We start from the raw sequence: 14,577 nt of genomic DNA, 5'->3' as shown, positions 1-14,577 counted from the left end.
TAGCAAATGGGCGGAATTAATGTATAAATCACTGTATCAGCTGCCTTGATTGAGACGCTCAGAACTGTTTTGTTTTTCATAATTTGTCGTTATTTTAATTTCATGGAACGTAAATGATAGTACCAGATGCGACACATTTGTATGTCACTTTTGCTGGATATAATTTATGTTGTTTTATACACCCTTTTAGTATCAGATCAATTTATCGCATGGCAATGTGTTTGGCAATCTTATAATCATAATTTAAGGTAATTGCTTACGTTCGTCAAACAACTGCCGAGCTGTCTGAGCTCTTATGCAAGCCAAGCAGGATTTTGTATCTTTACACTTTTATTGTATTTTATTAAAGGATAAAAGCAGTGTGTTCATACTAGAATTATATGTAGTTCCGATTTAAACTCTTCACAATTTTCCTATATGCACTCTAACTATAACATAAAAATAATAATAATAATAATAATAATAATAATAATAATAATAATAATAATAACAATAACAATAAACATCAACGTGTTTGGGTTTTCAAAAGTGAAATGTTTAATAATAACCTTGGGATGAACCTTCCCTAGATTTCCTGGTGGAGAAAGACAATGACTACTGCGTGTGTCAGACGCCCTGCAATATGACACGCTACGGCAAGGAGCTCTCCATGGTGAAGATCCCCAGCAAAGCTTCGGCCAAGTATCTGGCCAAGAAGTTCAACAAGACCGAGCAGTACATCTCGTGAGTAACAGCCACAGCCAGCCCCCACACAGACCACAGTGAGCTGTGACTGAGCCAGCCCTCCGAGAGGCATTGTTTCGTTTCAGTAGTTTTGTAGAAATCTTAGGAATACTCAGAGATACTGAAAGACCTTAACTCAGGACTCAACTTCTCTGCATGGATGAAACCTCTTATTTACTCTTTCACATTGTGGAGCTCAAAATGTAATGCTTTAAAAACATCCCACAACACTGCTGCCCATGTAATCCTAACTGGGCTGTGAAGTGAAGACAGAAAGCGAAATCCAAGTGAGTGAATGAGGGACTGAGAGAGAGAGAGAGGGAATGTCTTCTGCAAAACACAGACCAAACGCAACTGAGCAAAGAGGTAGAATACTTTCACACAACAATAAAAAAAGGCAATTAGTATTTAATTTGATTCAGGAAAACACAGATAAAAATCAACAGACACTGACAGATTTTGCCGGAGATGCACTCCGATACAAGCCTCCCATGTCAGTGTTTCTTTTGTCTTTCTGTCGTGTGCTTCAGAGAGAATATATTAGTTCTGGACATCTTCTTCGAGGCTCTGAACTACGAGACCATCGAGCAGAAGAAGGCTTACGAAGTCGCGGGATTGCTTGGTGAGTTTTATATCGCTTCTCAAAATCGCTGCAAAACCGCTTTGGGGAAAGAAGAAACGTCTACTGGGTCATTGTGACTGAAGCGAGCGCTGTGTGCTTGTGTAATGAAGTCCCTGGCAGATGTGTAGGGTCCCACTGTGCCTGTCACTTAGCGAACAGAGCTTTGTCTTTTAAGCCACACAGTGAGCACTTCTGCCTTGGGATCCTTCATTAATGGCACAGAGTTGCATCCCAGGAAGCTCCTTATAGCAGTAGTCGTGACCTCTCTGGTTAAGGGCTGTAGGCTAAATACTGCTCTGTACAGATCTGATGTTTTGCTCTTGATAGGTTTTCTTGTTTTCGCTTATAGAACGTGGTTTTCGGCACTGGTGTGACACCCTGAGAGGCTGCCCAGGCCCTTTATTGTAGGAGATGCACGCCATAGTGTTCGTGTGCTGGAGGCCCTGCTGCTGTGAAACACGGGGAGAAAGCGATGAATATCACAGCAGTTGAATAATGCATGGGCACTTTTATCCGCACCGAGATGACGTCCGCTGCGGGAGCAGATGACTCATTTTCCCAGATTCCCACTCAGCCGACATCAAACTCTAAAACTCTGGAGGATGAGTCCCGCCAGCGTGTCTCCTGAAATCAGAGTACTTTGTATTTGGTTTTGCACAAGCACCTCCATGTGAACCTGGAGAATTTATATCTGTTTTTTTAGAATCTCCAATTATATTTCCTGTTTTTACGCGCCAATTGGGAATAGAGCATTACTGAACTCAGCTCTTTAACCAGTCCCTGTTGCTTCAGGAGGGATGAGATAAAATGCAAAGATCGAACAGCTGACACCCTGAACAGCCACAGAAGTTACTCACGTGTGCTGTACAGTGGACTCTTGTACAGCGGGTAATTGCATAGGCTTGGGGCCACCGTGACGTTATGCACTGAACCGGAGTCTGCATTCTTCCGGAGCAAGTTATTCAAATATAAAACAGAGACAATATAGTCTCTGTGCAGGTGAACGTGTGTTTGTGACTCGTGTCAATCATTCATCACCAGCACAGTGGGCTTCAGCTATTAGTTGCGACAAAAGCCTAAAATGATAAATCAGTGACTGTGGGCTCTTTTGTTTGCGGCACCAGAAGCACCAAAATAATCAGAAATCAATAGGAAAATATGTTATTGCAGGCAAACAACAACTCAGTCAATCATCCTGACATATAGTACAGAATAATTTCCTGTTTCAACGGAAACATTGCTTCTCATCAACGCAAAAGAAAATACAGGCACAGAATAGCTCAGACGACTGCACAAAATGAACCGTATTTTCTCTCAATTGTTATAATTTCACTCTTTGTCATTTCTATCGAGCCTCAAATGTACTGATGAGTTTCTTTGGCTCACATCTTCATAGAAATAAATAATAATAATGAGTTATAATGAAAACAGTTCACACTACTCTGTGGAAAATTAAACTCTCTATAGATTTGTTTTTCTTCTACTAAGTATGAAAAAAGTCTTTAAAGTCTAAGCTTGACTGTAGTGAACTGCAGTGCTGTGTGATGATCAGGTGTGACAGCATTGAGAGATTGTGAACGGGACCACACAATTTTACACCCAATTATGCTTTAAAACTAAATGCATTTAACCAAAGCATGTTTCCACTATTGTAAACTGTGACAAGCTGTTTTCTGTGCAATAAAACGTCTGCAATTATCCTATATGCAATTATAAGGAGTCAACTGTCTCTTCCACCACCCAGCAGTGCCAGGCCAATGGCATGCTCCTCTCTGGAGAACTCCTGGTTTGTATCCTTGGAATTATGAGTCAAGAAGTTTGAATATTGGGTGAAGGAGTAAGGGAGCTCAGTGCCGTTGCCTTGAGTAGCTGCCTGTATATCGTCATCTTCTGAGCCTGGGATTTACCCACTGTCTCTGTTTATCCTTCATACTGCAATACAGTCAGGGTAATTGTAGCTGTTTGAGGTATCTGTAAAAACATTTTTTTTAAATGGCTATTTTTAAGTACAGTTACACAACCAACACAAAGGGACATTACATACGGACAGGTCTTGTCTGTTCTTCTATTCAGGTGACCGCGTCCAAAACACCAGGTTCCCACAATCCTTTATAGAGACCTTTGACATTAACAGGACAGTGAGAAACTAGTTTGAGAAACTCATAAATATCGAGCAAATCCAGTGTAATGTGTCCTTTCTTATTTCCACAGGTGACATCGGGGGTCAGATGGGATTGTTTATTGGCGCCAGTGTTTTAACAATATTAGAAATATTTGACTACTTGTATGAGGTAAGAAATGATCGATCTATAAACATTTCTTGACACATTAAGATTTAATTACAAATTTTAAACGGCAGTTTATTTTTTGGCCCCGCCATTGCCTGACAGCATGAATAACTTACATCCAAAATAGCAATTAAATTATCTCCTACATGCTCTGCTGAACAAGAGGTTTATATCCTTTGATTTGATTTCAGCTGTTTGACTATTTATCGCACATTCAATCGATTTATCTAAATCAGATGCCATTTATTATTCATTTTTATTATTTTGTTACAATTATATCCTGCTTGGAAATGTATATTTGTGAAAGGTTAATCATATGCCTGTATCCATTTTAAAGGCACAATAAAATCACTGACCTTTAAGAAAAGGTAGAGAGTAAAATAAAATGTGTATTAAGGCTGATTCATTCTGCATCGTGTTCCTCTCATACAAAGGGCCAAAACACTTTTCTCCCACATTTAAAATAACACCCTCACATCCAGAACACTGTGGAAAAACAATGCTTTCTAACGTAAAAAAACAAAATAGTACCAAAATGAAATCAGCTTCCGTAGCTTTTTCCCTCAACTGCTTCATCTGCCTTTGAAATGTTAACCGCAGAGCTGTGATGTTTAATGCACTGTGAAATGATCTGGAGATGTGATCCTTCATTCTGCCATCATATTAACCAAAACAACATGTTTTAGACTTGTATGCATGTCAGTTGTTTTAAATATACTGGTATATTGTTTATTTTTAACATGAACTATTCTTGGATGATTTGTATGTGACCTCTGGTTATTTTTCATAGGTATTTAAAGACAAAGTGTTGGGTTACTTCAAACGCAAGAAAAGACCACGACGGTGTCAGAGCGACAATCTGGTAACTAACTACCCCCCCACCCCCATCAATCCCTGGTGATGGATGTGCCGGTGACGGTTGTGAAGACCAGTGAGGGAAACTCAGGGCTTTTTCAGGACCGTGGCATTGAGAGGCATTTCTCTAACGAAGCTTCAAGCCATCTTTAAAACAGCTGACCTGACTGTAAATGTCCACAAGCTACAAACCTATCTTATTAAAATAGCCCATATATCCTACATACATACTGTTCAGTGCTTTATCATAGATTAAGTTATTGTTGTTTGAATCCGTTAAGTGGGTGGTGGCCACTATTGGACTCATTCAGATTAAGAACCATATGTGTGCATCTCGGGGAGTACAGATCACAAATATTTAATTCAAGAGAAAGAAGCCCTTTGGTGCGTACAGCACTTCTGTAAGGCATACATGCAACACTGTGTCTGTATGGGGCATGACACCATTTTCTGGGGGCTCTTTAAACATAACACAGCTGCTGTATTTTCATGGCAACACCTACATGATTATTATTATTCCTCTTGTAGCATGCTCAGTCCTGAAGAAGAAATGTGTTTCCGATTGAGGGCGTTTGTGTGTTGCATGTTCAATCACTTCAGTCTTAAAGTTTGCTTCAGATGCAGATCGGGCAGAAGGCATTTAGAGAGATCAACGAAACGTCAAAAGGGGTGAATACACACACAATATTGTACACTGCAACTTCCCTGTCGAGATTAACACAAAGATGGGTTAAGATGATCACAGGGGGAATCAGAGTGTGTGTTTATTGTTGTTGTAAACCAAAATCAGTGATTTGTAAGGCAATGCAGTACTGCTTTGTAAAAAAAACAATAACTCTGACTTAAACTGCATCTACCTTCAGAATACCTAGAAGTTTGAACCTCATATTGTTCTAGTATGAGGTGAATGCCCACTCTTATGCCCGCTAAGCAACACTAACAATATGCCATTCAGAATATTCAGAATAATCCGGGAAGAGAGACGGGAGTCAGGATTGTAAAAGCACTCTGTTGTGGAACATTAGACAGTGATGTGTTATGCGCTCACATTCATAGTTTCGGCAAAAGAAGTGTCATAATATAGTTCCAGGCTTTTTACGATACAGAAAGGCACAGCCCCCGTATGCTTGGATTCATTCTTTTCAGGTTCTCTGCCTCTCTCATATGCCTGCCTCAACTGTGCCAAATCTACTTCCCGTACTCTTTCCTGGCACTGTTATTAACCTCCCTAACTGGGTCCATCCTTTTTCAACCTACTTCTACCTATCAACCCCAGTTTTCACCCTGAAAAACCATCCCTAAATCAAATCAAGAGACTTAAAATAACCACCACAGTTTTTAACAAGCAGTGGACACCCAATCCATGATTTAATCTGCAAAATTAAACGCATTGTACAGTGTATCGTCAGAAGAAGCACAAGATCAACTGTATGGACTGATTTTGCGTCATCCGTAGCTTGGATCACAGCAGTGCTCTTCTGACAGGGACATGTGAAAAAGGATGTCACCAAACAGGAAACTGGACAAAACGTTAAGCACTGATGTGATGGTCTTGCATGTGATGTTTAATATTCCAAACTCCTGCATTGCTTTGGGGAGAAATCAGGGAACGAAGGAGAACAATGCCTGGATATTGCATGCAAACGTTTGTCTGTGTCCTGTGTGACTGCAGAACAGTGACATGAGTGTAAAGTCAATCCGATGACCTGAAGGTAAGGTGGGAGAGAGAGCGACCTGGCACGAGATGAAGGGGTTTATCATACGGGCTGGTTGTTGGTCCTCTAAGACATGGCTTTCAGGATATAGTTTCAAATTAACCCACTGCATCTCATCTCGTATTTGATACTGCATGGATGTGACGCTTTTGAAACTGTAAAAGCTAAATAACGAACAGGTGATCTGAACTCTTGAGTCGACGGCCAATTAGTCCAGGATTTGCACTTGAGTCTGAACTCTTATAATAGAGGCTTAGAAAGCTCTTCATTAGTGAGGGAACATTACTGTAGGAGAAGAGATTAAGGACACTGTGTCTAGATTGTACCATGTTAAAATCAAACAATATCACCAATATTGTGCACCATTATGTCAGATGTTTTTTGTGTTGGGATTATTTTCGTAATGGATATATGAATAAGAGAAAAAAAAACGTATCCTTTGAATAGGTTTCTAGTGTTGGTGCACAAATAATAGGGATGGAAAGAATATTATTCATATTCATATTATTGATATATACCTTGGTGCATAATATGTGCTTTATTAACTTTTCTGATCATCAATGAAAATGTCCCCTCGGTTAATTTATAATTTGGGTGAATTATGTCAGTATGATGTTGTGAGTATACTCACTTCATCGTATTTATCAAGTAAACGGGTGAATTACTCCAGATTTCTATAATTATATTGCCCTTTACCTAACTTTTAATTTGCTTTCAGTCAATGTCTGTATTCTTTTATGTATTTATTTCATTTATTATTATTTTGTTTTTTATCAGTATTAAAGATATTATTATTATTATTATTATTATTATTATTATTATTATTATTATTATTATTATTATTATTATTATGTTTTTCCTATTCGTACTTGGTTTTCACTGGATACTCTAGATTGTTCTGCTCTTATATTCTCAATATAATAATTATTATTACAAAACATGACCAGGACTTTGTGATCTCACCCCTGTCTTCACCGGATCTGTACTCAGTTCTACAGGGCAGGTAGAATACATACAAATTGAACATTTGCAGGAAGTTAAACAATAAAACATAACTTAATGCTCATAAACCCTTACAGAAATCTGGAAGGAATTCTCATCGTTAACAGCAAGGACAGAACTTCTTTACTGCTGCGTATCTGAATATTAAATATCAACATTTGCCTTGAGTGTAATGTCTTTGTACAGGATCTGTTTGGGGTTTTAAAAATATACTTGACAAGACAGAATTCCTCTTACAATTTCTGCATACTACATACTTATCAAACATTAAAAGAATTATTAGTATTAAACTAAGAGAAAGTTACTATAATATATTCCCCCTTATTTAATGTATTTGCTTTTGTTATTTTTAATATGATTATGATATATTCTCCCCATACATGATTCAGTATCGATTAGATTGTGTAGAATTCCTATTTTACATTTGTTTAAGGGATGCCTCTAATATGTTTGACTTTATTGAGGCACTACCACAATAATTAATACATCTGAAATTCCTTGTTAATGTGTCAGTATTTGATTCACTGGGTTTTGCATTCGTGATCAAATAGTGTGAGCCGTTCCAGACACGTTACAATAAGTGATAAGATTTATTTATTTTGTGTGTGTGACTGTGTATGACTTTATTTACTAATCACGGCTTCAGGATCATGAAACCACTATGAAATGTATTCATGAATCCACATTCTTCTCAGTGTGCCAGCCATGGCGGATAACCACTTATTGTAACGTGTCATTTTCTTTCTTTCTTTCGTTTCAGTTTGATTGTAATTCTTATAAAGTCTGTGAATTCATTCATTTTATATTTTTCTGGTTTCCTTTGGTAGAACACACACGCACACACACACACACACACACACGCGCACACATGGAGAGACTTGTCCATGGCTCATGGCTTCTCTAATTGCTAACAGCTTCACAATAACATCAATAACTGTACTCCAGGACATGCTCAAGTTAAAAATAGGAGACAAAGAGGAAAAAGCAGAGCTAGTAAATTAAAATCTGCATGACCCTGCTAAAATGTCAGAAATATAACTAGAGGGAAGCCATCGTGCAGCTGAATCTAAACAGTGTTCAGGGAAATGGCTTAATTAAGGAGACATGCAACATTCTGTGTCTACTGAGACCTGTTTTCCACACAAAGATGCAATGCACTGTACAGAAGCTACTAAAACTCAGGACTTTATCAGTGTGCGTTTTCTCACAGCTTTTAAATACAACTGCATTGCATACAAAATCTGTGACTAGAATTACATGAAAAAAAGGACGGAGAGATTATCCTCTCTTCCATGGAAAACATTCAGAGTGATTGCCTATTAGACATTAATCCCTATCCCATCCATGGTCAGTTTACAATAAAAACACATTAATTTTGCCTGGTGTTACTGCTCTCTTCCACTTAACATCACTGCTGCCGCTTGCAATTAATGTAAGACAGGCTGAAGAGCAGCTGGCCCCTCCAGTCTCACCGCCCAGATAAATCCTCTCTTCACCCTCTACTGTATTCAGAGGATATCGTGCCACAACTTCAGGCCTCAATGGAAATGTTAGCCTGGTGGTCCTCGGTGCCACTTCTCTCAGTGTAGTGAATCATTCACACTTCGATCTGGGTGTGCATTTCCGGTCACTGTTCTTTCCAGAGAGAGAGAGAGAGAGAGAGATATGCGATACATGCTATATATACCATGATATATACGTCCATTGCCGCCCCCTTGGCAGAGTAAACCAGATATCAGACAATAGCATAATTAAGGGTTTCTCCCGATCATGTCTCTGACACGTTTCTCAGTTACAGTAGTTCCTCTTCATCTGTCAAGGCTATTCATGGCACCGCTTGCTCTCGGTGTGTCTGTCTCCGCGCTCGAGGGAGCTGCGGACGCTGAATTATCCACCGAACCGAGTCATGGAGTTTGGCTGGCATCCTGAAATAGGTGCAGCGTAGTTAATCTCATTTCCTGGCTCAGTATCAGCTCTGTGATTTAGAGGCCCCTAGTCCTCATAGATACCTTGTCCAAGGGATGATCTCTGTGATTTCCCAGTAAAGAAAAGAACCGTCAATAATAATAATAATAATAATAATAATAATAATAATAATAATAATAATAATAATAATCAGTATAATTTTTTTTCACAATATGCAACTAAGAAAGCAAGACATTTAAAAGAAGAACCAACCTACTTGAACTAAAGTCTGTATCCTTTATTTTAAAAAGGAAATTCAAGCAGGGAATGACAATGAGGTACACAGAAGAGGCAGGGAGATGTCACAGCTGGCGAGTGGCTGTCTTATTCAGATCAGTATCGCTCTGTTATTGTGTGGAGTGACTATAACTAAACAGCCACGAGGAGAACGTCTGCTCCTCCAGTCTCTCAGCCCATGTCCTGGAGTGCTGTACATCCATTATAACCAATGACCAATTTGTTTTGAAGCACTTGTTATTTAATTAATCTCTGCATTGTATTATTTTTATTTCAGTCACTTCATCCTTTCTTTTCATCATGTCTATTCCAGGAATTTCCAGAGAACCCAACCAGCCCTGGTGTCACGCCTAATCATGTCCCCAGGTAGCGATCCCCATTAATAATAGTGCCTCCTCCCACCTTCTCTCTCTGCTCTGACGCACCAGGAACCATCTCATTCGTTACACCCTGACTAATTAACTAACACTTTCAATCCAAGCTGGTTTGGTGGGTCTTTGCTTTTATTTTACATTCTTGTTTTAGTAAAGAAAGAAAACCAAACAGTTATACGGTACGCAGACATTTACAATGATGGTCGAAATCAGTTTTCCAGTACTTTCGTTTTCTGCATATATATATATATATATATATATATATATATTTTTTATGATTGTTGTTTTCTTCGTTGTTGTTTTCTTTTCCACCTTTGCTTTGTGGGAGTAGGAAGTGACATATAAAGTGTGGTTCAGGCTTCACCCTGTCTCTGTTCATCTGTTCCCCCTGGCAGAACAACTTCACCTCTTGCAGTCAGTCCTGTCTGTCCAAAGTCTTGTGCTCATAATGATCACAATGAAATTCCTCGACAGCGTGTTCTTTTAAACCGGCTTTTTATAAACCGTGGTATTGTAAAGACATTGATTACTTCAAAGCAATGTCAGCTGCAAATATTATCAAGGGAAGTAATCTGTTATATGTAATCAATTGTGTCAATGAATTTTTGAACTTTTGTCAGATACATTTTACATTATTAGTATTTATTATTTGTCATGGCTTAAGAGCACAGTATGATATATAATGTTCTGCATTTCCTAGCTGTATCAAATTCTTACCTGTAACAAGTCTTGCATTCTGTGTGTATTTTCTGATTAGATTTCTATAAAAATCACTATAATACGTACTGAAATAGACCTACAACAGATGACAGAAAGGTGAGCATGTGAGCACTGTGCTGTCGGACACTGTGATTGGTTGCCGATTTAAAAAGCATGACATCTTAAATACTTCCCTTCCCATTGTAATTTTCCATGCAGTTACTTTGCTAGTAGTTATCAGAAGAATGATCGTTTCCAGAGTGTGTTTCCGTGCAACAGGTCAGGACTAGAGGTTACCAGCTGCTGTATTGCTGAGAGAAGAAGATCATAGATCACTGTCATCCCAAACACTAAGGGCTAGTTGCCACTCACAGCACAAGCATACCACAATTAGTGTCTTTGTTTGAGTCACAACAAATAAATAAGTGATATGCCCTGAGAGATGACTCATGCAGGGGAAGTACCTGACCCATAGGACTCCATTGATTGGCCGACTCCTGCATAAAAGCAGGAAGCTGGCATCCTTTGTTTTCTTTGCCTGTCAAGGGAGTCCTCTCTCACCCTTCAGCAAAGCAATTGTTGCCTGGTGTTTTTCAGTTAAGTCCAGGTGCTCATCTACTGTCTGTGGGCCTCCTGACATAGCACAGTGCTTGTATGAAATGGTCCACAGCCAGTCTTTCTGTTACAGCTTCCACCCCTAGTATGTTTGGTTCCAGACAGTTGGCGGCAGGGCAGATCAGGTTAAACGTGTGGGTGGGCAGGCAGCTCGGGTTGATACACAAATGCTGTGGCTGGACTGCCGTGGTAAGACCCTGCCAGCTCAGATTTTTCCTCTTGGGGATCTCATATTGGCTGGCGTGCCCCTCATCTAGATCCATGTAGGCTTTCTGAGCTTGCCCTGTTGGATAGGGAGCAAGGATGCTGGCACACTGCTCCGCCAGCCAACCTTTTCTCTGAGCTGTCCTTTCAAGAGCAGTACAGTGGGCTTCTACATGATCTGTTTCAGTCATTCTGGGCAGATGTGTGCTTGATACACTGGGTTTTCCAGAGGGTGAGGTTAAAACCATTGTCTGAACGCTCAGACCTTCAGAGAGGCTTTTCAGTCCTGCATGCATAGCAATTGCAGCATAGGTCTTCTAATGCCCCATTTCCACTGGTGGATGCGTCCGGCCCTGGACGCTTATATGGGTGTTTCCACTGGCTTAAGCGTCCGGATGCGTCCAGGTTATGTAGCCAGTTAACTATCTGCTGCCAGACGTGACCATAAGCGTCTGTCACGCCCACCAAGGAAATACTTCTCTTTCAGAAGCGGAGATGTGTGCTTGACTTGTAAACAGACAGGGAAAAGATCAGCTACATTATGTCAGAAGATACAATCTTCCGTGTGGGATGACAAAGAAATTACAGTTTTATAGCAGCATGGAGTGAAGTCCACATACAGAAACAATTACTGCTTACAATTAATATCCAAGTGTATTAAAAACTTGGATTTCACAGGACCGGTGCAGTGCAGTGACTAGTTACAAATAAGCTGAAGGATAGGTAGCAGCCGATTTTATTCATATTTTAAGAACAACTGGACAGTGTTTCAGGCTGTCGTCCTGTGGACGGTGTGAAGGTCTTTTGTACAACAGATCCGCAGTGACCATGAATGCGAACATGATTTCGTTAACGTGTGTCCATTTACAAGTTAAATTAATGAATAAATAAATACAGCAGATCTGGGTTTCCCTTTAAAACATCAAGCACTGGTTTAATAAATGTGTTAATTTGTCCATAAACAACATGACTGAAACATGCACACTTTAGTTAAATTATAACCCAGCTAACACAACATTGACACAACATTGTATAACATTGTGCCAACGTAAATTACATTGCTACAACGTTGTAGCAACATTGTGTGTTAACTAGGTAACCTGCTATATTGTAGCTGCTGCTACTGTATGATTAATCGTGAAACGTGTGTTTTTTTTCAACTGTAACCTGCCCTTACAAATAATACAACAGTGTTGTTTGCAGTTACAAATCTGCAGAAAGACTAATAAGTTAAGGGAGTCACGTTGTTCTGTTTAAAAGACATATCTAATAATAATTATTATTAATAATAATAATAATAATAATAATAATAATAATAATAATAATAATAATAATAAATAGCAAATACATATTGTTATTGTTGCACATGGAAACTTTTTCTTACGGTAACATAATGCTTGTCTGAATATAATGTTGTCTATGCATGTTTAGCTCTTCCTAATATCTCTTAACAGAAATGTGTATTTATTACGCTGTTTACAATCATGTAAAGCAGAAAAAATAAATTAGCCACAACAGTCCTTTCCACATCAGGCTGTATCGCTCATAGTGTTGTTCTCTGTCTTTGTTTTTAAAACAAAATAAACCAAACCCACAGTCGCTGCTCCTCCCATAAGGGGACAGACTTCACAATGGCCTGTTTTACAAAAAAAGCTCTGGGACACATCCGGCACGGCATGGATGTTTAAGTGAGTGGAAACGAGGCAATATTTTCTTCCATCAGTCCGGGGCACTCGGGGGGGCACATTTTATATGACAGTACATTCTGTTTTATTGTACACAGTCTTTGGCATTCTTTACTTAAGTTTATTAGGGATTGTGGGGCTTTCTAATTACTGTGCAGTAATTTTGCCAGTACAGTTGTTAATGTTTTTAATTATATTTTCCCACAATACAGTGTGATTTACTGTTGTGCAAGGTTTTTTTTTTTCTCTCATCATCTCAGCAACCTTACATCATAGTCACTAATTGTCTACTATCAAAAACAAACATTATAATATTGTGTCCTCAGCACCTCGGACAATGTTTATCAGATTGAAGAATGGATGTCTTAAACCCTTGAAAGCAACACCTGCCTCTACATCCATCTTTGTGAGCTGCTGGAATCCATAAGTCCCTGATAAATATCTGCTGAACTGCCTTTCACTTGCACTAATGCCTGCTAGTTAAGTAATGTATTGCATTGCTAAAATAAATTGCAAATGTCTAGTTTATGCCTTAATGGAAAAACCCGACAGCCTTTAGATCTTGCCTCTCATTGACGGCCTTTGAGAGATCCAGTGGTTACATTGCACTGGCCAAGGAACGTCGGTCAATTGTCCGCTGAGGTCAGTGCACATTTTCTAGGGCTTAATTAATTACCTTTGAAAGCTGTGTGTTTTATGTTTCTGTTGTTGTTTGGTTGGTTTATAATTGTATTAGAATTGGTTGCTAGCATTGACATAATCCATATAAAACTAGAAAAAGTTATTTATGGCCAACGACCTCCCAAGCAACAACTGTAGAAAAATAAGGAAATGAAAACGCTTCCATTATTGGTATTGATTGTCCATTTGATGTTTGCAATAGCATTTAATTCACACAATTGTCTTTGCCATCCGGAAAGTTAATTCAATGTATCCCCTTGTGTATATTTTGTTCTATAAATAGTGATGTTATGAAATTGTGGAGAGTGTAAGAATTGACAGTGGCATTGAAACTGTTTATGCCATGCTGACCCACAGAGACCGGCCCCTGTGTGGTTTCATGTGCAGCTTTAATAAAAGGTGATTGCTGTGGCTCTCAAAAGAAATTTAAAGTCCACTAGAAGTAAAGAAGTGTATCATAAATGTAACAAGTTATTATATGCTGGTTGTGTTTCCATAGATTGTGGACCCTGTCACAAATGTCCCATTTTTCTCATAGTCCTGACATATCTTACAAAACATAACAGTATCAGTGAACCGAGTGGCTGCCTGTGCTTGATCTTGGGGTTCAGAATTGACCGCATCTTGAGGCTGGGTTTGACTCTGAGTTGAATGGGGTACCGTTCCAGCCAGTCGTATTGGGTCAGGCACTTCTGTTGAAACTCACGCTTCCTCTCCTCCTTGTCTTACTGTCAACGCGATTGCAACACCTCCTCACCGGTTTTCCATTTCTTGGGCTGTTTTACCCCGTCCAAATACCGCCACATTTTTGCAGAAGTACATCCCTTTATCGCGAATCACCGTAAACACACAGAAGTCACATAGACTAAACGCATGCTCTTGCACGTGTTGTCAAGCAGACAGCGCCACCTA

General features: G+C 39.2%; 1 protein-coding gene across 1 annotated transcript in view; it reads left to right on the top strand.

The window, feature by feature from the left end:
* Nucleotides 1–14,577, top strand: part of LOC136763431 (acid-sensing ion channel 1C-like) — a 50,448-nt gene that overhangs the window by 30,722 nt on the left and 5,149 nt on the right. The window contains exons 6-10 of the mRNA XM_066717450.1: nt 570–723; nt 1,254–1,345; nt 3,557–3,636; nt 4,424–4,495; nt 9,721–9,773. Of these exons, the coding sequence (XP_066573547.1) occupies nt 570–723; nt 1,254–1,345; nt 3,557–3,636; nt 4,424–4,495; nt 9,721–9,773 (451 nt within the window). The remainder of the gene's footprint in view (nt 1–569; nt 724–1,253; nt 1,346–3,556; nt 3,637–4,423; nt 4,496–9,720; nt 9,774–14,577) is intronic.

The sequence above is a fragment of the Amia ocellicauda genome, chromosome 2 (assembly GCF_036373705.1).
Source record: "Amia ocellicauda isolate fAmiCal2 chromosome 2, fAmiCal2.hap1, whole genome shotgun sequence".
NCBI lineage: Eukaryota > Metazoa > Chordata > Actinopteri > Amiiformes > Amiidae > Amia > Amia ocellicauda.
The sequence above is the reverse complement of the archived record's forward strand: the minus strand, read 5'-3'. Positions and strand labels throughout refer to the sequence as shown.